At 39.8% G+C, this 27,924-nt stretch overlaps 1 protein-coding gene across 2 annotated transcripts in view; it reads left to right on the top strand.

The window, feature by feature from the left end:
- Cubn (cubilin) overlaps positions 1 to 27,924 on the top strand; it is a 233,806-nt gene that overhangs the window by 195,431 nt on the left and 10,451 nt on the right. For both annotated transcript variants that reach the window (XM_059263605.1, XM_059263604.1), the window contains exons 58-62: positions 1,330 to 1,459; positions 5,455 to 5,672; positions 21,442 to 21,650; positions 26,952 to 27,114; positions 27,482 to 27,687. In XM_059263605.1, coding sequence (XP_059119588.1) covers positions 1,330 to 1,459; positions 5,455 to 5,672; positions 21,442 to 21,650; positions 26,952 to 27,114; positions 27,482 to 27,687 — 926 coding nt within the window. The remainder of the gene's footprint in view (positions 1 to 1,329; positions 1,460 to 5,454; positions 5,673 to 21,441; positions 21,651 to 26,951; positions 27,115 to 27,481; positions 27,688 to 27,924) is intronic.

The following is a 27,924-nucleotide window of genomic DNA, read 5'->3' as shown; positions in this document are numbered from 1 at the left end:
CTCCTGGTCTTGGGTGAAGAGGAAGAGGATTTGTTTTATTCTTAACTACTACTTTGGAGAATTAAGCCCCTGATGTAGATTCTTTCACTTATTGCCCCTTATTTTCCTAAGGTATAGAGAGCATGGTTCAACCCCCCTTCGGTGTCACTTACTTAAAGAATGTGGTTGCTTCTGGCTTCAGATCTTGGCAGTGTGTGGAGAAGTTGTTCAGCCACTGATAATGTTTCAGAGATCGTGTAATTGGCATTGAGTGAAATAAAGCAGTTGCTACCCAGATGACCTTTAATTTATGACTGCTATATCCAGAGGTCTGAATGTATGAAGACTTTTGCCACAGAGAAGAATTTGCCCTGCGAATGGGCAGAGTTGAGGCAAAACCAAATAAACAAAAGCCTAAAATAACAGCCACAAATTGGATCTAATCTTGGTGATATGTTAGTGGAGTGTATTCATTGGTGACCATAGAAACATCATCAAAATATACAAGCTTTGTACAATTTTAGAATCATAAAACAAATAAACATGCTCATGAAAATACCATCATTAGGTAGGAACATCTGATCCTTGCTAGATACAATTCATATAAAAACAATACCTTATTAGTTATGATGGAACATCATTATATTTTTGTGGTGATTACATTGTTGACTGGTGGGTATTACAAAGGGCCATGAGCTGTTAACAGTTGAACTTAGAGTAGAGAGTAAGCCAAATATTCTCATGCTTATTGAAGAGAAATAACACAAATTAGGGCAAGTATAAACTTTACTAATCTCGCAACTAAATACAAATTTGTAGAACCTGAGAGTAAGATATTTGACCCACAGAGGTAACTGACTTCCAACATTTCACCTATAACATTGTATCCCTAAAAGAGAGGACCTGAATCCATGTTGATTTGGATTTCTACATTGCAGCCTTCCACTATGAACAGAGACAACTGGGGTTCTGCCTGTCTTATTTGAGAACCCACTTGCCATACCATCTCTCTGTCAACCTGTAATTTAGGGTGAAGGGACAGATATACTCCAACATATGAAATATTCTTTCTTGTTGCTTTAATTCTGTTTTTGTTTTTGTTTTTAATTAGACTTATTCCCCTCCAAAATGTGCTTTCAAATGGTCTTCTCCATTTCTCTCCTTTTTCTCCTGCCTGGGAAACTCAACATTATTCATAAACACATTGAAGGAGGTTTAGGTCATCTGAAGAACAATCAATATGAACTCTTTTAGGAAACAGTAAGCAATACCTTAGGCTATTCCCCAAAAGATTTGCCCATGTTATGAGTCATAATCATCATCTGCACATTGGCTTGTCTTCTGTTACAGGCTGTGGAGGAACCTACAACCAGTCCCTTGGGATCTTAAACAGTCCTTTAGAAACAAATACCAACTACCCCAACAATGCCTACTGTGTCTACAGCATCTACGTAAGAAGCGACAGATTGATTCTATTTAGGTATGTGAGACAAATTTGCATTAAGAAAATCCCTTCAGCTCTGTTCACAGGAAAGCTACCTCACTGATGGAGAGCAGGAGTCCTCACAGTGGCCTAGCTGGAATTTAGAGAAAGGCAGAGGGGTTCCATGTAACAGGAAAACCTACAAAGTAGGCCTCTGATCCTCCACACAATCCAGTGGGGATGGACGTTAAAACAGGAGCTTGACCTGTTAACACCGTCCTTGCAATTTCTCGCCAGTTGTGATGGAGTTTCACATAATAGCTGTCAAGTTACAAGTCCTCCTTAACATCAAAGAGGATACGGAGGGCTAGGAATAACGGTTACCATTTGTTCAACATTTATTAGACATAAGAAGCTTTGCTCAACACTTTCCTGTTACTGCACATTGTAACCCTGTACTGATAAAACTGTCATGAGAAATATGCAAGCATACTTGTATATGTGTCTCAAAAGGTCACACAGCTTCCCCAAAGTAACACATATTTAAATGAAGCATGAAAATCTGGGATTATATCAAGTGGCCTCCCAAACCCATGTCCTGAGTAATTCTACTGCTTTTTGTCTCTTGAAGATAAACTTTATCCCACAAAGTTAATTTTTACTTGTGAATCAAAGCTCTAAATTGTTGCTTTATGTGATAAATTACGTCACAAATAAGTTATCTCTCTAATTCTGTTTATTCCAAGCAAGACTGATAAAGAGAATGTAGCCTCCATTGTCCAGAGGGATAATGTAAGAGACCTCTTTCTAAGATGCTTTATTTCCGTCTGTTCAGTTTCACTGATACATGAAATTTTCAGCATGTGATAGGTAATCTGAATGTTAGGCTAGTTGGTGTACAATATAGAGTTGTCCACGTAGACGCTTGACAAGCTGGTACAAATGCCTACTCACCTGTCCCCTATTTGTCACTGATAGGTTCTTTCCTGATGATTATGAACTCCAAAGTTCACTTTCAGCACTTTGTGTCCATTGGGTTCATGAAGTGTAAGGCAGGACTCATCAAATTGATTTAGCTCAAGAAGAAAGTGATTTATACGTGGGACTTTGAAGGACACTGTATGTCAATCCCGCCTGAGATTATTTGTGAAGAAAATATGTCCTAGGCATAAAGGTCCTGCAAGTCTTAGAACAAAAGCTGACAAACTACTAGGAGGGAGAGGCCAGAGAAGGGATTGATCATCGCAGAACGGAAGTCCAGGCACAGCTTGTCTAGGCTGCTTGTGGTAGTGTTTGCTTCTTACATGTATAGGATGTACAAGCTGCTGTAACAACGTGCCATGAGATAAATGACTTATATACAACAAAAATTCTCATAGTTTTAGAGTCTGAGGGGTTCAAGATAGGCAGTTTCAGCATCAGATGGTCATGAATTTTCTGGTTCATAGAAGAAAATACCTCCTAGCTGTACCAGACTTGTCCTTCAGTGGTGGAGGGTGCGAGGGCATTCTCAGAACTCATTCATAAGAACACCAATTCCATTCACAAAGACTGTACTCTCACAACCCAATCAACTCTGAGAGCCCTTACTTAATAACACTGTCCACCTAGAGTTAAGATTTTAACATAGGAATTTGGAGGAGAAATATCCAGATCATCATTGACAAAGACATAACATGTATATAAAAGATACATACATGTTTACATTTCCTGCCTGACCCTGAAGATCCACGGTCACAGGTCTTTCCGCATTTTGGAAAGGTATTCACAGTATACATCTCATAGCCTTTATTCTATGGGACAGATACTGTTACAGGGATTGTGAAGGTGTACATGCTAGTAAAAAGAGCCTTCTACACAGGCTCTGAAAATGTGCTGGACACACACAGGAAAAGGAGTTTTTCTCAGCATTTTCTGTGCTGTTTGGGGAAAGTCATGACAGATTTGAGTGCCCCTGAAAACTCAGATTTTGTCATTCTTTTTAGATTCCTCTTTTGTAAGAACAAATATGTTGTCTATATAGAATAAACTCAAATATGTCAAAAATAACAATTAAAAATAAGTAAAAGTGTCATTGGAAATGGTCTTCCTATTGTTCTGACATAATATTCTTTAAAGACAACAGTATATGTTGGATTTTATGCAACAGACCAAGAATTTTTTTGCCTGGATCTTCAAAAATATTCATCTGACTAGCCAACATCCTTTAGGGAAAGACTCGGGGTTATTTTAATGCTCATAAAAAGGAAATATTTAGCTATTTGGTATTTCAGAATTATTCCATATTATCATATTGTTCATTAAATCTGTTAACAAAAATTATTGAGAGTACAGAACTAAGCCTGTCATATGGGTCTAAGTTAAAGCACCTATGAAGTCTTCCTTTTGGGGGTATCTAGGAATAGTTACTTAAAGCACTTGGGAGGCAGAGGCAGGCTGATTTCTGTGAGTTTAAGGACAGCCTGGTCTACATCAAAAGTCTCAGGACCCTATCTCAAAAACAAAAAACAAAACGAAAGAAAGAAAGAAAGAAAGAAAGAAAGAAAGAAAGAAAGAAAGAAAGAAAGAAAGAAAGAAAGAAAAAAGGGAAGGAAGGAATTGGCAGAGCACAGGCATGGAATAAAATACTAACTAAGGCCGTCAAAGGGAAAGCCAGGATGAATTTGTCAGGGAGGCTGCAGTGGTGGCCAGCAGCCCGAGGCATGCTGATTTAGTGCTTGACTTCTCTTTGGTATGAGTAGTCTCAGTATGGCCGTCAAGATGCTCAGCCAGCTGTGCTCACTCAGTGGCCAGGGCAGATGGGAGCTCCACTCTTACATTTGCGTCTGTGATCCCCACTGCAACAGAAAGGCTGTATATCAGAACAAGTAGTGCCTTACCCTCCGCTGGCATTTCTGTAGCCAGGGCAGGTCCTATGGCCACACCAGACTTCTGCGTGTGCACATCTAGTTATCCCTACCCAGTGCTAGGGAGACAGGGCAGGGGCTGTGTCAGGAGCCTCCAGTGATCAACCCAGGGATCGATGTGTGAATTTCTTGTTAGATTAGTCCAGTGACACAGCAGAGTTTAGTTCATTTTATGTTACCACTGCTTCACATTTCATAAGAACCCAAATTATTCCATATTCTTGTTTTATAAAACCATAACTTAATTTTACTGAGGACAGGCTGTGTACCAGATGCAGTAATTTGGCTGTATCACGTCGTTGCACTTGGTGTTTCTATAAACTTCATGTTAAAAGATGGGAACAAGAAACTGGAAGAACCATAGTCGAGCTATATGAACCAGAATTTCTTCTATTTGTCTTAGCATTCTTCCCACAAATAAAGAATAAGACAGTAGTGCCAATTATCATACAACACAAGAAAAAAAGTGAAAGAGTATACTTTTAGGTGAGACTAAAAAAACCTAGCATGTTATTGGGGTGATAACATAGGCCAACTTGTTAATAATCCTAGGACCTAGAGGCAGGTAATGGGAAGAAATGTTGGAAGGAGTCATGTTCCTTGAAGGTGTAGTCACTAGTAAGTGGCCTTTGTTCAAGAAGTAACACCCACCCCGCCATACTTACACAAGCAACTCTAGCTAAATGCTATAGGGCACATCAAAAAAGCCATGAAAGTAGTGAGATGATTGCTGGGAACAGAAAGGGGTTCAGCAGGAGAGAGATGGGTAAAAGAATAATGAGGAGATAAGATCAAAGTCTGTTATGTATGTATGTAATTGTGAAAGAATAAAAAAGAATCTTCTAAAAATTGACCTCACTTGAACCTAGGCCTCGATTGTCTTGGAATGTAGAACTATATTTTATTCATCTTTACATCCCCAGCTCCTATCACAGCTCTTAGTATATTGCAGTTACCCAACAAATACTGACTTCACATTTGAACACATCAGTAATGTCTTGTTTATAAGATCTCTTTCCAAGTGAAGCTTGAATACTGTGTGGACAGTCTTTTGCTTTATGTGTTTTTAAATGTTATAGGAACTACAGGTACAATTTACTGGGCATATAAAACAGGACATGAATAATAACCAGGTGTACTTCACAGGTTCAAGCATTTTGACGTGGTTCCCTCCAACTTATGCAACAATGACTACCTGGAGGTTTTCGATGGTCCTAGCATTGGAAATCGATCTCTTGGAAAGTTCTGTGGTTCCACAATTCCACAAAATCTGAAGAGCACCAATAACAGCCTGACCCTGCTGTTCAAGACAGATTCTTCTCAAACGGCAAGAGGTTGGGAAATATATTTCTGGGAGACAATAGGTGAGTATTTGATACATGAAAGTCTTTTTCTTGCTACTCCTACTTTTCTGCTTTATTTAATTTTCCCCCACCAGCTAATCCCAGCCGATTTTCATTTAAACATAGAGGAAGCCCACACAGAAGGCCTCGTTGACTATGGTTGCTTTATTCCTAGAGTGGTAACGAGTCTTGACAATGTATGTAATGGTTTTATGACTGTAAAAAGGAATGCTCCAAGAACCCAACCACCTAAGGAAGGAAAGGGGAACTTAGGACAAAGGTCCTGATGGGAAATGGCCGAGGCTCTAACTAGCACAAGTGGGAATAGAGGTAAAGAAAGGATCAAAGTACCAAAGGTCTTAAGAAGGCCAAATACATCAGAAATGTAGCATTTGGAACTTGATGGGACATTATGAGGGAATGCAAGTTGACAATGCGATCTTAAAGGCAACATGTTAAATGATGTCACCTGACTCTCCCAAGGTGGTACCTAAGTTTGTTCTGAGTACAGGAAGAATGCTGTATTTAGTTTGCCATATTTGAGGCTAGTAGGCTGGTCAGGTACATAAGTAGAGATATCTAAGAGATGGTTGAAAAGGCATTTGGGCTGGAGAGGGTGGTCTCCGAGTCATTGTGAGATGGCGGGATGGATGAATGTGAGGATAAACTAAGAACAACAGGCCAGTTTATTGCCACTGTGCATGAAAGATAATTATCTGCCTAAGATGAGCACAGAAATGCCAGTCATTTATAATAATCAGTTCTCTGTTTGTACTAATTGCATAAGTGGCATAATTTTTATTTGACTCTGAGAAGCATTTTGATTTTTCCTTGAATATTGATGTGCTTAATGTTCTGAGATCTAACAGATCCACAAACAAATCCCATTCTCTGAGAAGATTCAGAAAGACAGGAAGACTTTGCCACAATAAATAATTGGGGCTCCCTTTTTCCAGGGTTCTCTCTTTTCCTATGGCCTAATTCACCTCCATCTCTGTGACATGAAAACAGAGAATACTTTAAACTCCATTACGTTTTCTATTTCCTGCTTTCTGAATTTATTTTTTACAATTTATTTATTTATGTGAGTGTATCTATATGCACGTGTCTGTATGATTATACATGCACATGCATGGGCAGATGTCTTTGGAGGCCAGAGAAGGTATTAGGAGCTGCAGTTATGGGGTCTGCACCATGTGGGTGCTGGCCTCCAAACTCTCCCTTTCGGGTTCTTGTGACTGAGCAGCAAGAAATCCTGACTACAGAGCCATCTCTCCAGCCCCATTAGCACTTTCCTGGAGAGAGTTATCAGACAGACACTGATGATTTGAAGCTCCCCATCAAGGACAGGCGTTGTGACAGTTGTATCAGAAAGGCACTTTGCCACTTACCCTTTTCAGCTGTCATGGCAATAACCTGAAAGCAAGTCTCCCAGGACACAGAATGTGGCCTTACTAGAATGGTATGGGTGAAGCGGTATGTGAGACGCTGCAGGCTGTTTGAAAAGAAAACCCCACTTTCCTTTGGACACTAATTTTGCATGAAGGATCGCATGTATTGGGCTGCATGGTGCATCCTGTAAAAAATGTTACCACTTTCCCATCTGTGTAAATGCCATTGTCCACTTGAAGACATTCAAGAAATAATTTAACTATTAATTGTACTTTTCAGTGGGAACTCGAGTATTATAATTTTTAATTGGGTCTTACAAAGCTTCTTAGCTCACACAACTAAGTGTCCTGGCCAGTCTAAATAACTTACAGCTTTCTTTGTTGTTCTGTGTGGGGAGGAGAAGGAGTCCCAAATGCCATCGCAGTTCTAGGTTTTCTAGAATCTTTTCCTTACAGACTTAACGAAAAATAAGAAGTGAAAGGTCAGCCTTGGCTAATCGCATGCACCTTTCTCTTTCACCTCATCCATTTACACCACCCCATCTTTTCCGTGAGGAGACAGCTGCTCTGTGGACCACACTGGCTGCTCATTTCCAAGGCTATCAATCTGCCTGAACAACACCTTCCCTGGGTAAACACTGTAGTCCTTGACATTTCTGTTTAGTTTGATCTCAACTAGATTCCCTAAGTACAGGCTTTTGCTGCTTTGCTGTTGATTATACAGTTGATGATAATTTATGCACATCCACTTTAATTTTTCAAACTTCAGTAAAATCAGCTTCTGTACTTACGTGACAGTGCAGCATCTCCCCGTGCATCTGCTACATTTGTCCTTCTCATTGATGGAGAGAATTTAGGGGAACTATCCATAGTTAATTAGTAAATAGATAGTGAAGTTGAGTCTCCTTTCTTTTGTGGAATTATTGCTCAAGTGTGGGGATAGGTGAAAGCAAAGCCAATACCAGGGCCTGGCACCTAACCATGACATAAAATTTTCTCAGATTTCCCGTGAGTGTCAACACAACATGGGTGACTGGTCCTGAAAGAAGGGAAGTCAGAGAAATGATTGTACCAAGCTTTCCAGGATCCAGGAAATGAAATGATCTAGGAAGATGAGCGCTTTCCTGGACCAAGTGCTCATCCTTTATCAGACCACCAATGCCCTGAGATCTCACTGTTTCTGTGGGTTTGGGTGATGTGTGTCAGCTCTACAGGACAGAACTGACATTAAAAGCACTCTGCTTTTTCTAATAATTTCTGTTTTAGTTTTAGCCTCTCCTTTGCTAGAAGGGCTCCCTTCAGCTGTGGCCAACTTGCACATGTTATGAATGAAACACTTCATCTTTGAACACATGTTTTTACAGCTCTTGCCTCCATTCCTTACTATACTGACCTCATGCCCAAGTGTTTTGCTGAGTCTTTCATGATGTTATGAGTCTTTCGTCACTACTCATTATGTTATACACAGATCTTCTAGACACAGAGCTAGGTGTGTACTTTCAGTAATATTGTAATTTCATTTTTCTTTTTTTTTTCTTTAGTAGTTTGTGTGTATGTGTGTGTGGTATGCAGTGTGTGTGGTATGCACGAATGATGTATATCCACATGTGTGTGCATATGGAGGCCCAAGAGATGAGTCTGGACTCTGCTTCAGTCATTCTTTACCTTACACATCCAGGCAAGGTCTCTCAATTGACCCATAGCTTACCAGTGTAGCTAGTATAGCTAGCTAGCTTGTTTTAGAATCCGTCTCCACTTCCCAAGGGCTATGGTTACAGTTGAGTCACCTTGTCAGGCCAGCTTCTATAACAGCATTAGGTCCCAAGCTCCAGGCCTCATGCTTGTGTAGCAAGCACTTTATCTACTCAGCTATCTCCCTAGCTCTCACCCACCCCTCCCCTCAAATAATTCATTTTGTACCACTTCAGCACAGTTCTAGTATATAACGCTAAACCTGGCCCAATAAGGTTTTTTGAGACAGGGTTTCTCTGTGTACCAATAAGGTTTTTGGGCATTGGAATCAATGAATAGGCCAAGAGACAATTAGGAGTCCCTGCAATCCAAGGAGACAAATCCCTGTCCCTGGAGAAAAAAGCTGGATCAGGGACCTCAGTGGCCAGAAGCACATCTTTAAGCTCCCTGCCTCCTGCTGATCCCAGCAAATATGCCAAAGATGGAGGCCACTATCCGTCTTCCTTCACCTGGCTTGTTAGTCGTGTGGAGAAGAGTCAGGCAGCATTCAGGGCAAAGTCGGGGTGGGGTGGGGGTGCGGGGGGAGGTGCTGTGAGGGAAAAGCATGAATACAAAAACACATGTCTGTCAAGGACAGAATGAATCACAGGTCAACAAAGGCAGGAGTGTGGCCAAAGGGGAAGAGCTGTGTGCCAGGATTCAGGTACTCAGGATGCAGGTGACTCATCATCCCACTGCCTGTGTTGGAGCTTTAGAAAAAAAAAAAAAACCCTGATCTCTCTATGCTCAATTTTTTTATCTACTGAAGAAGATCAGCTTGAAATATTACCACTTTCTATCCTTTAAGAATCTATTAAAGGTAAAGAAGATTAGTTCCTGGAACATACCATAGCTGTCCTAAAGTATATTTTATAACTTAAGTCAACTCAGAAGTTAAATTCTAATTAAATCCTAAGGCCCTATAGAGGCCTCAGACATAAATAAATGTTACTCCATCAATAGTGACTGTGTGAATGAACTGAAGAATAGATGGGTAAATTATGCCTACTTTGAAATTACATTTATATGTGCCTGATATATTATAACTATATTTAATTTATTCGCAAAATTGATTCACAATTCATAGAGTTAAGCTATTTTACAGGGAAGAGAGTAGAATCCCTTTCATCCAGTTCTGGAAATACTGGATCTGATTCAAAATTGGGTCACTTGAGCTCGGTCTCTGGACCTGCTATCATACTCATGGAAAACATCTCTCAAATGTGCTAAAAGTGCAGACAATGGGAGGGGTGGAAAGAAGGTGAGGGAATAAAAAGTGGTTGACTTCTAAAAGGAGGATATGAAAGACAGCGATTGCAGAGAACCTGGGGTCACAGAAATGAAAACCATGGTCTCAGCAAATGGAGGAGACTCTCCATTTGAGACTCTTGTGCCCACTTGAGAATTCCACTTCTAGTTATATTTAGCCTTCCCAGTTGTGGTGTCAAGTTTGAACTCTGAGAGGCACTCTGAAATTGTGTAGCCTGACAATAAAATAATGCACTTTCAAACATTCACTGACATTAAAAATATGTGTGTATGTGTCTCTAGGCGCCTCTGAGCAGCTGGCGACAGGCTGCCAACTGCCCTGACTCCTAGAAGCACAGTCCAGTCAGATAGCTGGGTTATCAGTTCAATAATTTGATAAATCACTACTCATATAACTTTCAGGGAAGCAATGGTAGGGTATGACTTGAAAGCAACCAGGGAATGCTATTCGTCTGGTTTCTTGATGTCATTTGCTTCCTTCTATGAAGCCTGAGAATGAGATGAGCTGAAATTGTAAACCTATTTAAAAGAAACTAGACTAAGCTCGTTCCTGCCCCTTGCAAGCCTGCTTGCTTTCACTGTTGATTAGCTGTCCCCGGAGGATAAAGCTAAACACAAGGTTATCTGCAGCTTATTCTTCAGGGACTCACTGAGAAGAGTATTTGCTTATCTTAGAATGTGTGAATGGGATAAAGAAACCAGCTAGTGCATAGTTCATCAAAACCATACGGAATCATGTAGGAGACAGGAGTTAAGTTTTAGATCAAGCAAGGAAAAGGTTTTAATAAACATATTCCAGTATCCCCCACAATCAAGTATCCCTCCTCCCTGCCCTCTGAATAGCTAGGTTTGCCCGAAGTCTGGAAGGATAGGGTTGTCTGTCCTTGAGACAATAAGTCAGATGGTTTTTTAGAGACCAAGCTATGTGGTCAGATTAATGGTCAGATAAGGTAACACGGTGAAAAGCATTTAGAGAGAAAGATCTGGGAAGCAGTGATTCTACATGATGGAAGCCACACCCTCTGCAAAATGCAACTCAGCTTTGTCTCCAATAACTGGATGTCTGGGTTAAGTTATTATAACCATAAATTTCCTGTAATCATCCTTATGCGCACTGGATTGGCATTGATATGGTATTCTCAGGCACATAAGAGCAAAATACAGTCAACAGTAAAATTTAAACAGACTTTAGTTATCAATGAGTCATTCAGAAATATAAAAAAGTATTATGGAACTGTTTATCTCTTTGTTCTAACTTGCTAGCATTCTGCTCACTTTGTATGGTAGCTTTCTTTACAGTCTGTTCACTCATGAGTAAAGACTTGTCACAAAATCACAGAGCATAATGACAGTGACTGTCCATCACTAAGCTTCTCCTCCAAGCTCCCTTACCTAGACTGATTCATCTAATCCTCACGACTACCTTATGAGGCAGGACTTAGTGTATTTTACAAAAGGGGAAGTGAGAAGGATTTATTAAAGATTAAGGAATCTGTTTGTGGCCAAAGCCAAGCATTGAATTAGATTTGATCATCTTCCAACCCACACGTTCCTAATTGGCCTGTGTCGCCTCTGGGGCAATTTATAGAAACACCAGGCTAAGGAGGGGTCCTGGGAATATTTCCTAAAAGAAGAGTTAGTTTTCCTCTCCCTTTGTGTTAGCACTCCTTCTTTCCATGTTCATCTTCTCACTTGATTCTGTTTTTAAATCATAGGATACCAGTCCTGAATAGTACACTTGTGATTTACTGTTACTACATGATACTACAACATAGAATAGTTATATATTTATATATGGCATATTTATAACAAATGGTATATAACCTCTACATATTTCCAATAACAGTCATATGTTATATAAAATGTTATAATATGTAATATTGAAATACATATGACTTATTTAACATTTATATAAATAACAAAATTATACTTTAAACATATTTACACAATTTATCACATAATTATAAATATAGCAAGTATATGTATTTTGTAGATATGAATATATGCTGCAAAAGCCACCTTTTTGGTGTTGATAGAAAAATGTCACGTTTGCTTTGTTGGCTTTGCATGGCATAAAAGTGAAGCCCTCGCACGATTAAGCACAGACATAGAAAGTATATTTATATTACAATAAAGGACAATAAATCTGTATGACAAAAAATTAGTAGCTTCAAACTATGGACTTCAATTTAGTGACATGTCTTACCTAGGGTTCTGAAAAAAAATGAAGGGATTTAGATATTTTATTCTGACGGCACAACCCTGATTGGTACACTTGTCAGGTACTCAAGTTTAAAAGTGTAGGAATAAGTCACAAGGGAATTAAATGACTTGTCAAGGACACTTAGCAAGTTTCAAGAGGAGGGGAATTGATCTCTGTCACCATTAAACAGTATGACACCAGGGTAGTAAAAGTTAAAAAAAAAATCAGCTATACATTTAGTATGAGATAACACATTAATGAAAATAAAAAAAATTATTTCCTTCTTTAAATTGTTATTATAAAACTCTTGATTGTTGGCTCTGATTTTATAAATTTCACCTCTTATATCATCATCTATTTTATGACATCCAAGTAATATGTGACTATTAACCTAGCATTTCTTTAAACAAAATGTTTTCCTTTATAAACTTCTGCTTATGTAATTGTGAATATTAAGTAAAATCATATTACCTTTAAATAGAGAATATGCTCATTAATATGTCCTGAATTCTACAAATGAATGAATGCATTCTACTGACATACTACCCAAATACTCAGAGATTCAAGTCCCTTAAGTAATAGACCTGACATCATTTATTGTTGCAAAAGAAGCATTTTCTTACTATGAGACGACTTGTTGGAATGACTTATATAGTCATTATTTTGTATCTTTTGGTGAAATTTTTACCGCTGTTCTGCTGAAATATGCAGTCAAATATGGCATGAAAACTAGAAAAGTTGGCTTTGAAAGAATGCTTACAATCAAGGAAAAACAGTCATTTTGCTAATGTATAGATATATATGTATATATACATGTATGTACATGTGCATATACACATTTTTATAATAATGCAACACTTTATAAATCAAGAAATAAATTTAATTATGAAAATTCCCTTTATAACCCTATGCTAGAAAGCAAAGATCCATCTAACAGCTATTTGTGCTCAATGTATTCCTTCATTGTTTTTACAATATTCCCTAGCTACTTATTATGCAGGCAGTGATTTGAAGCATGCACTGGTGAGTTTAGCAAGTCCTATGCTTGATAAACTCATAGTAAGAAGTCAACAGCTCCTTGTAAATTCAGTATGATATCGTGAAAATGGCAGTCCTGAATAGTATGTATGCTTTGGAGTGTCAGAGCCAGTTTACAATTATAACAAGTTTGGCCTTGGACAATGTGCTTAGCTACTCTGTCTTGGTTTTCTAATCTATAAAATGGGCACAGTCATCACTAATACTTTATAAGGTTGTAGTGTTGATTAAGCTAGACAATTCTCCATACTCATTTGAGAAGCCAGGAATTCCCAGCTCTAACTGGTTTATCTTAGGAGGTTAAGAAAGGCACTCACTGAGATCCATACACTTGATAAAGAACAATCATGCCTAAAGTCACTGTATCCTCCTGGGAGATTAACTCATATCATTATGCAATAACTTTTGAAAATATCTTAATCATAATTTCCATTTTTCCTGATTTAGAATAATATGCATAGCTTTCTTCTGGACCCAAAAGGCATTTGGTTAAAAACTCTAATTATACTTGTGCACATATATGTGCATGGCATATTTGTTGACCCTTTACTTCCAGCTTTTTTCTATGCTGAAGAATGTAGTTGATGTTTGGCTTTTTCTTCCTGTTGGGGAATTTAACAATTAATATATTTATGGGCAACAAAATGACTGGTGTTGTCAGATTTTACTCAGTCTTTGTGCTCTTTGCTGTTTTCCCTGCCTCCTCGTGTGTTCCCACAACCATCCTTTCTTGCCTATAAACTTTTGATTGTATTTTTCACTTATTGTGTGGGCATGTGTTTGGGAATGGAGTGCATGGTGCACAGAATATTAGAGGAGAACTTTGCATGAGTCAACCAGTATATAGGTCCTGAGCATTGAACCCCAGTCTTCAGGCTTGGTGGCAGGTGCTTTTGAGCCTCTAGCTCCTTTTCTTTGCTTCTTAAAAAAATTCATCATTTTTATCACTCTTCTTTTTATGTTATTACACACATGTTATTTATTTTAGCTCTCACCGTACAGATTACATTACTCATCAGCTGCTTTACTTTTCTTTAAACTGGTATGGCACTGCAGACCAAAGAACAGCTCATACAAATGTATCTGGATGTGTAGAGTGAAAAGTGAATAACAACAGATGGCTTTGTTTTCCCCACCAAGTCCCCTTTTTATAATGGGTCTAAGTCTACAGCAGAATCAGCAAGCTCCAGACTCAGTGAGAGGCTCTATCTCAAAATGCAATATGGAGAACAATTGCAAAATATATTGGACATTAGACTCTGGTCTCCACAGGCATGAACACACACACACACACACACACACACACACACACACACACACACACACAATTTTTAAAGGTTTGCTAATAGCTATAAGTTGTGCAGATATTCTTTATCAAATGGAGAAATTTCCCTTCTAATCCTAGTTTTCTGAGAGGTTTTTTTTTTTTTTCTAATCATGAAGTTGTGCTGTAGTCTATGAAACCCTTTTAGAGAAAGAAGCACAGCAGGGCCATCAAAAACCACATGGAATTCTCCAGTGAGTTCACAACCCTGGATCAGTTGATTGTGCAGCTGTGAAAGTCACAGCGAGCTTTTCTCCAAACTCGGGTTGTGATGCTCAGGCCCTGCGTGGTTGAAGAGAAGCCACCATGGCATGCTCTGTCTTGCTAGAGCACCGATTCTTAGATGCATTTGTGTCATGCTTCCAGCGCTCTTGGGCTGCCACCTCCAGCCACAGCTGGTGCTGGAAAGCAGCAATGTGCTGAAGTCAGGGTGATCATTATCTGAAGTGCAGCTGACCACTAACCTCTAGAGCAGCAAGAGTCCAGAAACAGAGAGATACCATCCCAAAGACCTCATTAAAGTGTCAGTCACAAAAATAGCAGTCCTCAAAATAACTTCTTAATAAAGTCGTCTCCCTCCACTGCAGCCTCTAAGATGTTTCTCTGAGATACGGCAGCTATTTCTTCTCTTTTCAGACTGATGCTGCCTTGTGCTGCACTCTGAAGTTTAGTCATTCAGGATTCAGTTACTGAGTTAATTAAGTAGATCTGGCTGGGATCGCTCTGCTGAATGTGGGTTTATGTCTCCAGTAGAGTTACGCCCCCCCCCCCCCTCGGCCCCTGAACATTTTCTTTCTCTGAGGAAACAGCTCTCTTGAGCTAAATGTTTCCAACTTACAGAAGACTGCTATAGTGACATTTGTTCTTGGTTCCAGGGTGTGTCATCCAAGTGGCTCTGACAGTCTGACTACTAAGGCAGGTGCCAGCGGCTAAGCACTTTCTAAATGGTAGAAGAATGTGTGGTAATGGAAAAGGTGATGGATTTGTGATGTCGAAGCAGAACATGTTATGATGTCTTTACCAGGAGAAAAGAAACTTCAAAATACTAATACAGAAAATACAGATATTTTAGTATATGAGACTCTTCCATAGTCACAGATCCTATTGTATCTTGTTACTATAGATATTTTGGGCACAGCAATGTGGCCATAGAACTTTTTGACATTGCATCCTCATTTTGTTTTGTTTATTGTTATTTTTTATTCAGAAATATTTTATTCATTTTACATACCAACCACAGATCACCCCTCTCTTCCCTCCTCCCTCCCCTCCAGCCTTCTCCCCCAACCCCCCTTCCCCGCCATTCCCTCCTCTAACAAGGTATGGCCTCCCCTGGGGAGTCAACAGAGCCTGGTACATTCAGTAGAGACAGGTCCAGGCCCCTCTCCCTGCATCAAGGCTGTGCAAGGTGTCCCACCATAGGTAGTGGGCTCCAAAAAGCCTGCTCATGCACTAGGGATGGATCCTGATCCTACTTCCAGGGGGCCCCTTAAGCAGATCAAGTTACACAACTGTCTCGCTCGTGCAGAAGGCCTAGTCCAGTCCCGTGGAGGCTCCACAGCTGTTGGTCTCAAGTTCATGAGTTCCCCTGAACTGGCTTACCCCAGTATTCAGATCGGTGAATATCCTGTCATCATAGAGCCCTTATCCAATAACTGATGGAAGCAGATGCAGAGATCCACAGCCAAGTGCTAGGCCGAGCTCCAGGAGAGGGCTCGAAGAGAGAGAAGAGGGATTCTATGAGCAAGGGGTATCAAGATCATGATGGGGAAAGCTACAAAGGCATCCTCATTTTGTTATGACTGCTGTTTACATTCCCCCAAAGACATGCACACTTGTGTTCGCATCTACCTTAGGAGGATCTGAAGCGTGGAGAAGCTGCACTATGTTTAAATACTAAAATGGGGCATTCTCTGTAATTATCATTTCCAGAACACTGTAAACTTCTATTCACTCATATAGTATCATTTTTCTTATAGTTACTTGGCTACTTTGGCCAGGGTTATCTAACTGATAATATTGATTAATATTAAGTAATGTTAGCTTTCCATCTTATTTGTTCTCTGTATTTTATAAATTGGGTTCTCTGTAATAGTTTGATAACTCAGACAAGATCTCTTTCTCTCTCTCTCTCTCTCTCTCTCTCTCTCTCTCTCTCTCTCTCTCTCTCTCTCTCTCTCTCTCTGTGTGTGTGTGTGTGTGTGTGTGTGTGTGTGTGTGTGTGTTTGCTATTACTACAGTGATACTGTGTAGCCAGTCAGATGTCAGTTTCTTATAACTGAAGCATTTTTTTAATCATTTATGGGAGTGCAGAGTTGCTTGCCCGTCTCCATTTGAGACCTATCTACCTTATGGCATGACTTTTATTAGTGGTATTGCTGCTACTGAGTAGTAAGTATGCATAATGCCATTCACTTTGAGTGAGAAGAGTCATCTGATCGTTTTCCCCTTATTAACTTGTTAGAATAACTAACATGCAAATAATGATAAAATCTATAGGTTAACTTTTTTAAAGTAGCATTTCATTTTTGAAGCTGATATATTAATGGTGTAATGTATATTAAGTTCCAACTCTTCACTGCCTCTTGCCAATCCAGATGTATATTGTAGCAACCACCTCTCTGCTGGCATCACCTCCTCTAGTGAACTTCTCCTTATATGTAAGAGGCTACTACCAGATGCAATTCAGGATAAAATGATACTACTACTTTTCTGATCAAAAAGCCTTTCAAAGAGCTGTAGATGGCTTAAAAGTTTAACAATTACTACTTGTCCAGGGGATTCAAGCTCATTCATAATACCCACAGAGGGCGGTTCACAAAGCCTATATCTCCAGCTCCAAGAAATCTAACTATGCACTCTTTTGGTCTTGACAGGCTCTCATACATGTGTAACATTTGCTCACACATACAATAAATAAGAATAAGAGCCAGGCGGTGGTGGCGCACGCCTTTAATCCCAGCACTTGGGAGGCAGAACCAGGTGGATCTCTGTGAGTTCGAGGCCAGCCTGGTCTCCAAAAGCGAGTTCCAGGAAAGGCGCAAAGCTACACAGAGAAACCCTGTCTCGAAAAACAAAACAAAAAAACAAAACAAAACAAACAAACAAACAAAAAAAAGAATAAGAATAAATCTTACAAAAAAGGCTTTCAAGTGGATCCCCACTATCCATAAAATCAAAAGCTTTTCATGACTTAGTCTTGAGCCTTGGTATGATCCTTTATTTGCCTCATGGTTTTCAGAACAAAATTGTGCCTTCCTACACATACTGTTCATTTAACATTGGATGGTGAGCTTCATTCAGCCTGAACTAGATGATCTCAGTCCTATTCTTACATGTTCTTATTCTATGCATCCTTAAGGCCTGAGCATTCTATATCCTCACAGTAACTAGTTGATAACTTCTTACAAGATTAAAATTTTATCCTTTCCCTTTTAGGGCATCTGTCATTCTCTTCACAGTATCATTGCTATTTATGTTATTACTTCTAATGGACTTCAATCCTAAGTTACTTCCTTGAATACTAAGGAAATATTAAAATAAACATACATTTTCCATTTCATTAATAATGTAATTGTTCCTCCCTGCTATGCAAGCCAATTAGCTTAATTGGGTTCCTTATGTAACAGTCCATGACAGACTAAAAGCTGTTCAAGCTCCAGTTCTTTCTGTCTTTTGCAGTCATGTTTCATGAGCTGACCCACCAGCAGCACACAGTGTGGCTATATGCAGTACTTACGTTTTACATTCATTTTGACCTGTATACTAGATGTGGCCATATTAGGGATCAGGCCTTTGGAAGCTTTTCAATTCCAGGGAATACCTGGCTGTGCAAACACTCTAGTTTTACCTGATTCAAAAGCTGTGGACAGGGAAGCCTGGCCTGCCAAGGGCTGTGCTGTGCTGAAAGCCCCTCTGTATACTCTCTGTACTTTGTGGTTGGAGCTGAGGAGAGATATCATCTTAATGCCCCCTAATATGGAAGGTAATCTTTTCACTGGAAGTAGAGAAATAACTGGAATGAAACAAATGGAAAGCCAATGACAGAGGAAATTAACTGCGTTTGTGTCTTATGCAAGTTGTAGAACATTAATTTGAACACTAATTTAATGTTATTTTTACTGTGACTACTTTGAGCTTAATTCAACCTAACTCTTTCTTTAGAAATCATGAGTAAGTTTTTCTTCATTGTATGTTCTTCCTCTGTCATTCCTGATAAACCTAGGCTGTGGAGTAGAGAGAACCTAAATCCAGGGGATTTTGTTTCTGCTTTTTCCCACAGTAGGCATGGGGGCATCATTAGAGTGCTCTGTATTCTGTAATTTGGTTATGTATCACTAATTGTTGAATTTCAATGTAGACAATTTTTCTCTAATGAAGTTCTTTCATTCTTCAGTCTCATGACTTGATTCTGGAAAAGTGAAAAATACAGAGAATGTTGTTTAATGTAAACTAGACTACAGGGCTAACTGCCTCCTCACAGCCTCTTTCTGTGAGACTATTTAAATGAAAACCTGGTTGGGAGGTAATTTTCTTAGAGGTATTGAGTAAATCTTCATAAATTCAATTTCCAGTTTTGGCATCGTTCACAAAAGTAGAACATAAAAGTCAGACATGTGCACATTTTCCACCAGCTTTATTATGCAAAATACTCAATTTTCACAAAATCGAGTATTTCAAGGTTGAAAAAAACTCAAATAAATCACATGAATAGTTTCAAAGAGACACATGCCTGCACTTCAATATGATTACTTGCTCTCAGGTATCTATACATGCTGAAAAGGAGGTGACTCCAGTGGGCGATAGGAATAAAAAGAGAGTAAGTGTCTTAGTTAGGGTTTCTAGTGCTGTGAAGAGCCCCCATGATCATGTCAACTTTTACAAAGGAAAAACATTTCACTGGGGTAGCTTACATTTTCAGAGGTTTAGTACATTATCATCATGGTGGAACATGGTGATGTGCAGGCAAACATGGTGCTGAAGAAGTAGCTGAATGTCCTATATCTTGACTTACAGGCAACAGGAAGTGGTCTGTTTCACTGGGCCTGGCTTGAGCATATATGAGGCCTCAAAGCCCGCCTCCACAGTGAAACACTTCCTCCAACAAGGCCATACCTCCTAATAGTGCTACTCCCTTTGGGGGGCCATTTTCTTTCAAATGACCACAATAAGCAAGGAGCCAAGAAAATTTGAGGAACCCATGTACATGCCTGCCAGTGTTTGGAAACCTTTTGATAATGTTCACAAATATGTGGTAGAGAATGTAACCTCCCTATTGCTGCCTGGTAGCCCAGCCTCCCTTTGAGCAGTACAGGGCTCAAAGGGAAATCCACAGTGTTGGCGTGTACTAGACTTTTCTATCTGAGGGGGTTAGGGAAAAAGACATACACTCCTTTGATGTTTTCCTTCTTTATTCTCTATTCTTCTCTGTTTGTCTTCTGTATACCTTTTTTCTATAGCTTATATACACCAACAAAGTTTTTCAGGCAATATAGGAATTACAATGTGGTTACATTCCATTTTTCAAGTGAATGATTATAATGAATACAGGTAAAAACATGTTTTTCATTTCCCTTACATGATTAAAAACAAAGTCACTCCAACAACCCACATACATTACATCTAAGTAACTTGTTACAGATTAGCAGAACATGAGCAAGCAGAAAGTGTTTTTTCTTAGCCAACTCTTTTGTTGGCAGACTGCATATTGCAGTTATGAAGAAAGAATCAATCACTGTATCATTTATCTTGAAAGGTAATCTTATAAGGAATCTTAAAGAAATCATAAACCTAAACTTTTATACATAAAAGCCATCAGTCACTTGTACTTTGAATCTTTAGTGTACTTACCCATTCATCAATAGTTTCTTATATCAAGAGATTGAGGGCGGGAATGGCTACAAGGAATTAATTACCTTTGATTATAAACCAAACCTAGCAAGGAAAGTACATCAGCTAGTAGCAATTGGGCTGCTTTGTATTTTTGACCCTAATCTAATGAGTCTATAACTCAGCTATGTGTCCTTGTGAACTTTAGATTGTTTTCTAGGGTTTTTCATTTTAAAGCTATTATCAAAGCATCTTATCTAACCTGAAGTTATTTCAAAGCTTTGTTTCAGCTAATAATGCACACCAAAACCTGTGACTGGGTCTTTCAGCATCAAGATTAAAGGAATTTGAGCCGGTCTGGCTCCTGGGACTCAATTATTTTACTTTTTTCTTTTTTAAATTTTATTTTATTTTATTTTACAATACAATTCAGTTCTACATATCAGTCACGGATTCCTTTGTTCTCCCCCCTCCCGCCCCCCTCCCCTTCCCTCAGTTGTTTTTCTTAATCATTAACCTGACCTGTGATCTAATGCAGCTCCTTAAATGAAACTCACAGGCCCTAGCTGTGTAACATTTCCTTGTATTTTTATTCATCAAAGATCTGTGTAAGCTAACATTATTATTATCAATTAGACAGTATAATTTAGGGAGGAATCATCTTCATAATAATCCACAGGTAAAAATGCCCAGTAGAATGGGATGTTTCCAGGAGATGAACAAACTATATTACAGGCAGTGGGGATCTCCCCACACCCGTTCACACCGTGCCAGATGCCAGAGGAAGACAGCAGAAGCAAACATGTGAAGGTCTCAGGGCCTTGACTATCTAAGATTCACTCATCAGGGAGTTTCCTCCTGGTGGGCTGACACCTTGAACTTCAGTTGCTGCCTGCTGTTTCTCTGATACGGCCATCATCAGCACCTCCCCTTTTCAAAAACCTTCCACGTGAAAGTTAAGATCATTTTGTTCATCTGCACAGTGATGTGTCTTTGTTTTAACAGGACCACAGCAAGGATGTGGGGGATACCTGACAGATGACAACAGTGCCTTTGTCTCTCCTGATTCTGACTCAGATGGAAAGTATGACAAAGGTCTAAACTGCATATGGTACATAATTGCACCTGAAAACAAACTCATTAATCTCACCTTTAGTAAGTTTTCTCTGGAGGCAGCAGCACAGCAAGGAATTTGCAACTATGATTATGTGCAGGTAAGACTGCTACACTGTAAGAGCCTACTCTAAAATAGTATGTTCCAACTTATTATCTAGAAGTCTTCAAAATGGGACCACTGTTGCTCACAGTGGCTTCAGTACATATTATAGATGCTAGTTTCCTGTTCAAGTTCATGTTTGATAATCATGCCTCAAACTTCAAGTGACTTCTAACATTCACTTCAAGATTCAGTTCTGTCTTGTTCGGTGCCTTGTTAAGAAGTGATCTATGGGAAGATTGGGCGTATGGAGTGAGATACTCAAAGGAATTTGACAATTCCTAATATAAATGACATCTGAAGTGCAAAAGAAAATTACCCTTTAATTGGTCTAAAGCTTCCTAAGGAGTTCAAAGAATCACACTTCCTTAGACAGCGTGAAGCTAGACAGCCATGCTCCCATTCAGCTCTAGGAAAGGCACCCAGGGATGCAGAGGGAGCACAGAAGACAACGGGAAGGAGACAGATGAGTGAGAAAAGCTGAGACAGCCAGCAGCAGTGTGATGCACTGACATCAAGGGAAGATGCTTTTCCCTAGGATGTGTGGGTGGACAATTGCCGTTAAGTGGCAGGTCACAGGCCAAGAAAGGCTATGATGAAGAAAGTTATTCTACTGGATGAGAACCATTTTAATAAGACATTGGGATAGAAGCCGGTCGATCCAAGGGAGTTCATGGGGAACGAGAGATAACAAAGTGTGGGATGACGTATGTCAATTCAAGCTCAATCCTTCTCTAAAATGAGACCAAGTAGCCAGAACAGCTTAAGATGTTATTTAAAACCAGCCTCCCCAGGTTACCGAAAAGTAATAGGATTTAAAGACAGATAGTAGGTTGACTCAAACCCAATTTTGCTCCCAGACTAAATTCTTGATCAACCTGATTCCTTATCACTTTATTTAATTTAAAATGGCCATACAATAGTAGCTACTTTGCAAGGCTCTTTTGAGAACAAAAATGATGTGTGTTAGGGTATTGCCCATTGTGTCATATAATATTTCATTAATCCATTTACTTCCATTTCCCCCTTGGGTTATTTCCAAGTAGGCATAGAGATTTTTTAATTTCCTTTTCTTCAAAATACTGAAAATAGGGGTAGGCAAGGTGCCTGAACAGGTAAAAGCACTTGCTTCATAACCCTGAACTCATAGTAAAAAGTGGTTTTTGGCATGCTGCGGCATACATGCACCTATACTTGTATACATACATATCACACACACACACACACACACACACACACACACACACACACACACACACTGAAATTAATGAATATTTAAAAAGTAATTCATACAAAGAGTAGAAACTTAACTCATGAAAGATATCTTAGGTTCGGCAAGGAGGTAAATTGGTTGATTTGATTTTCAAGAGCCGTTTCTGTGAGCGTGACTTGGTAATATATAAGAGCTTGTGACCATATGAAATTCCTAAAGTCACTTTGACAGAAATAGCAGCTAGGCAAGGTGCCTGAACAAAAGGAATCGTTGTTTGCTATCTTCAAAATGAAGTCCTAATGGTTATTTATTTATTTATTTATTTATTTATTACAAATAAGAGCTCTTCAGGGCTACCCTTACTTTCCATTTTTTGGAATGCAGTTTTACACACTGACAACTTTCCCAGTAGATGGCAGACGCAAGGAAAGTGCTGGGAATGTGAAACTTTGAGATATCCCCATTAGAGAGAGAGGCCTGCGCAATAAAAGAAACAATTTATTCAGGCTCACCACTTGAGGATATATCTCATCATGGCGGAGAAGCCATGGCAGCAGGAACTTGAGGCAGCTGGTCACATTATGTCCGCAGTCAGGGATTAATTCTGATGCTCAGCTTATTTTCTCCTCTTGTATTCAGTTTGGAACCCCAGGTCACAGACTGGTACCACTCACGTTGAGGGTGTGGTTTTTCTAATTTCAGTTAACCTAATCCAGAAACTCCCTCACGGACATGCCCAGAGGTTGGTCCCCTAGGTCATTCTAGATCTTGTCAAGTTGATATCAATACTTAATATCACCTTTTAAATTGTCTGTTAAATATTGCAATAAAATCACACTCTAGGAAAGCTAAGTTGACTCAGCTCTATAGTGTGCAAGCCAGGTTATACCATAAAGATGAAATAACTGTGCTAGTCTGGGTCTTGAATGTCCCACCAAAGCCCAGCGGTTAAGAAGGCATGGCAGCCAACACAGGGAGTCATTAGGAAGGCAGGTCCCCGAGGACACCACCCTTTGAGAGGATACTTGAGCCCCAACCGCTCCTTCCTCTCCTCATCACAGCTTCTATGCAGTGTGCAGCCGCCTCCAGTATGTCCTTCTGTCACGATGCTTAACCTCAGCACAGGCCCCAGACAACAGAGCTCTGTAACTATGTCTCTGTAGAGATTAGTCATGCATGGACTGTGACTGGGCGACAAAGTATATCTTTTTATTGATTATTAGAGGCATTTTGTCACAGCAATGCCAGGAAACAAAGGATTCTAAGAAGCAAGGTGTGGCTGGGTTATTGTTCCCGGCACCATAGCCACGCCATCCCCACCCCAGTGCTGTGCAGGGTCCCCCCACAGTGGAGACTTGGTGTTGTCCGAGAACAGAAAAGAGATAGAAAGAATGTCAGGTTTGACGGCACAGGAGTCTAGGAAGCGCGCTAGTTGTAAAAATGTATCTCCAATCAGTTGGGAGACTCTCACTTTAACAGTGATTGAATGAATGTCATGCCTGCACAGGGCACCTTCTACCCAACCCTGGCTTCTCCCTCATACTTCCCTTCACACTTACCAGTCTCTACTTAAAACCCATGTCAGGTCTTGTAGATTGAGGCCCAAGCTCCTTGGCATGAAATGGGTGGTCTTCCCTGCTTCTCTCATACCCAATACACTTCTTTCTTTTATAGTATGTATTTCCCCTATTTTGTTTGACATATTTACTTTTATCGTTCTTTGTTCTTTTTTTGTATTTTCCCATACACATTTGTAAATATATTTATATAGAGAGATACATATACACACATATGCTCACATTTACTTTGGGCCCTTCTCACTGGTCAGTGAGCATTTTGAAGGTACAGAGAGTGCTTTGATGCTTCTCCGTACACAAAAGACCCAACGCAAGTCAGGCACATGAAAAAAAAAAAAAAAGGGAAAAAGCTTGCAATGATCATGAAGACTGCAGTGGGTATAATGATACCTGATTTATCAGAAAAAGTATATTGTCCTAGACCTGCAGCTCTTTTTTTCTGTAAATCGGGGGTTTTAGATTACAGAATTCCACTTTTACATTCTCGGCATGAATAGAAATATTCATAAAGGAGAGACAGTGCCATCTAGTGGTCAGTTTATCTAACTTTTAATTTTGAAACTCAACCATCTCTAGAACAATGTCAAGGAAGCATTGCTCTGAGATCTCTGATCAGATGTGGTTCTATTATGAGCTCATATCTGGAGCTACACAAACACAGAACACATGATTAAAGGACAATTAATATTACTGAAATATAAGTAAAAGGTAAAACCTACCTTATTTGTTTAATAAAGTATTTGAGGTACATCTAGACCATCACTATTTCCTTGGGTGTTTGTAAAATGGTTCGTGGTGCTGGAGGCACTTCTGAGCACAGCTCCATGCCTCTACTTGTGGAACTCATATTCTTGCAGAGAGAGAGCCCAGTAAAAGCAAATAAACAATAAAAATACAGTTTGATTACAGTAAAATAAAACAGGACGGTACTGGAGGAGGGCAGCAGTGTGTGGGGTCGGCCTCTCTGAGGAGGTGACTTATGAGCTAAGGCTCCATGGCTGGGAGTTGCCAGTCCTTCAAGAGAGACTATGCCACCAAGGGAGAAGAATACCAGAGGCAGTGAGGGGAGCAAGGTGAGAGGAAAGATAGTATCTTTATTGGCCAGGGCTTGCAGATAGTGGTAAAGAGGGAAGATTCTGCATTAGGTGAAGGTGTAGCTTTGCAGGAAGAACAAGAGCATACTAGGTCACCAAACACCTGGACAGCATGGTGGGGAACTCCGTGGGTGCTCGGTGTAACTGACTTGTGAACCATGTTCTGGAGGCATGGGGTGATGTGGCATTGATATAGATGTATTTAGAAGGTGGAAAGAAGCAGGCATGGTTGTAATGAGAATGAGAAAGAACTAGGTATGACTGAAGTTTAGTCTTCAGCTATTTATTGACATGGAGAAGACTTGGGGAGAACATTTTAGGAAAGTGTATGCTGTGGTATGAACATATCACATTAGTTTGTGTTAGAAACATAAACCTCAAATCCACATGCTAATGGTATAATGGGAGCTTTGCGATATAATTGGGGTTAGATAAAGTCAGGAGAGTAGGGTTTCTAGGATGGGGTGAATGACTTCATAAAAGAGAAAGCTACTGCAGAGCTGGCATGCTCCTGCTAACTCTTCATATGATGCTTTCATGTCAAAAGGTAAGAAGGTCCTCATTGGAGGCAGCCCTGGAATTCTGAAGACTTCTCAGCCTCCAGAACTGTCACCAATCAACTTGTTTGTTTATAAATGACATTGTCTATGGTACTCCGGTACAATAAGACAGCACAAACCAAGGCAGGTGGGTAGTGGGGGAAAAATCAAAGCATTTACTAGGTACCGATGAAACATTGTTTATGCCTTACGTACTCTTAAAGTCTGGGAACCCCGTGGGTCATATAGGAGGCAAGACCTGAAGGGATCATAAAAGAGACACTGCAGAAACAGGAAGGAATGGTCCAGCAGAGGAAGGCAGATGCTACAGCTGTGAAGCCCGGCTGAGCCTGGGATGCCCAAGGAGCTCAGACAAGCAGACAGCCAGAAAGGAGACCCATGAGGTCTGAGGTGGGAGGGGAGCCCATTCCATTAGGCTGTGACAGCTGTTGTCATGAACATGGCCTTTGTCGTAAGAGGGTAGGAAGCTGTTAGGCAGCTCCTGGTCTGGCTTTATTTTAGCAGCAACTTCTGGGTGACATATTGAGAGTAAAGAGGAGAAATAAGAGCTTACTTAGCCAGAAAGCTTCAGGAAGAGCCTCTAGTAAGAATTCGGGCAGCAGAGATATTAGTAATGGGTCTGATGAGTCCATGGCCATATTTTTAATTATATACTACTTTTCCTAAGAGAAAAATATATGTTTGGCATCATACTGGATTTTTACTGAAAGCCATTATAGTATTATCAATCTAAATTAAGACCGTCTGAAAGAACATCAATATAAAGATCCTTAGTGCTGACCTATGGTAGCCTCAGTGCAAAATAACAAATTTCTCTAGTAATAATGAACTACTAAAAACTACTTTTTCTTCCAGATAGCAGATGGCAGGAGCATAAGATCAAATTTAGGTGGAAGATTTTGTGGTTCCCAAATACCTGCCCCGTTTATCTCTTCTGGCAACTCGCTTACGATTCAATTTGTCTCTGACATAACTTTTGAAGGAGAAGGATTTAATGCAACATATACCTTTGTGGACAGTAAGTATTTTGACATACTATGAAATACATGTGTCCTTAGGCACAGACAAGAATGCATGCTTATTATATCTAAATTAATTACAATTTTAGTGGATGATTAAACACATGTGGGCTACATTCATTTCTCTTCTTTTGCTTTTCTTTAACGAAGTCTCACTAAGCTGCCAAGCTAGCCTTGAACTTCATCCTCCTTCATCAGGCTTGCAAGGAGCTGGGATTGCAGCCTTTAATCACTAGGACATAAACTCAGATCCTTAAAAGAATAATAAAACATTTCTGTGGGCCAGGCTAGAGGCAGATCTTAAAGATGGTATGTACAATTAGACACGATTAAAATATCTACATGTTTTCTCTCTCCTCTCTTCAGTGCCTTGTGGTGGAGCACATGTTGCAACTTTGACCCCACAAAACGCATCGTCACCTCATTTGTCAAACATCAGACGACAATTTTCTACCTGTACTTGGGTCATTGAGGCTCCTCCACACAAGCAGATCAAGATCACTGTGTGGGAATTACAGTTAACCTCACAAGACTGCTCACAGAGCTACTTAGAGCTTCAGGATTCACCACAGGTAAAGACCCCAGAATGGTGGCCATCACATCTGTAAGTAACGAATCCACAGCTGAATAAAGTCCCCGTTACTTCTAGAATTGTATTTTTTTTTTCAGCAAGAGATGAAGCCCTCCTTTCCATAATACTGAGAGACTTAAATGTAGTCCTGTGAGAAAGAGGCTTTCAAATTGTCCAGTGTCTAAGAATCATCCGGGTATCTTGATAAAAATACACCTCCCTAGGGCCTCCTCCGCCC

This window comes from Peromyscus eremicus, chromosome 5 (assembly GCF_949786415.1).
Source record: "Peromyscus eremicus chromosome 5, PerEre_H2_v1, whole genome shotgun sequence".
Lineage (NCBI taxonomy): Eukaryota > Metazoa > Chordata > Mammalia > Rodentia > Cricetidae > Peromyscus > Peromyscus eremicus.
This window is presented reverse-complemented; position numbering and strand designations above follow the sequence as displayed.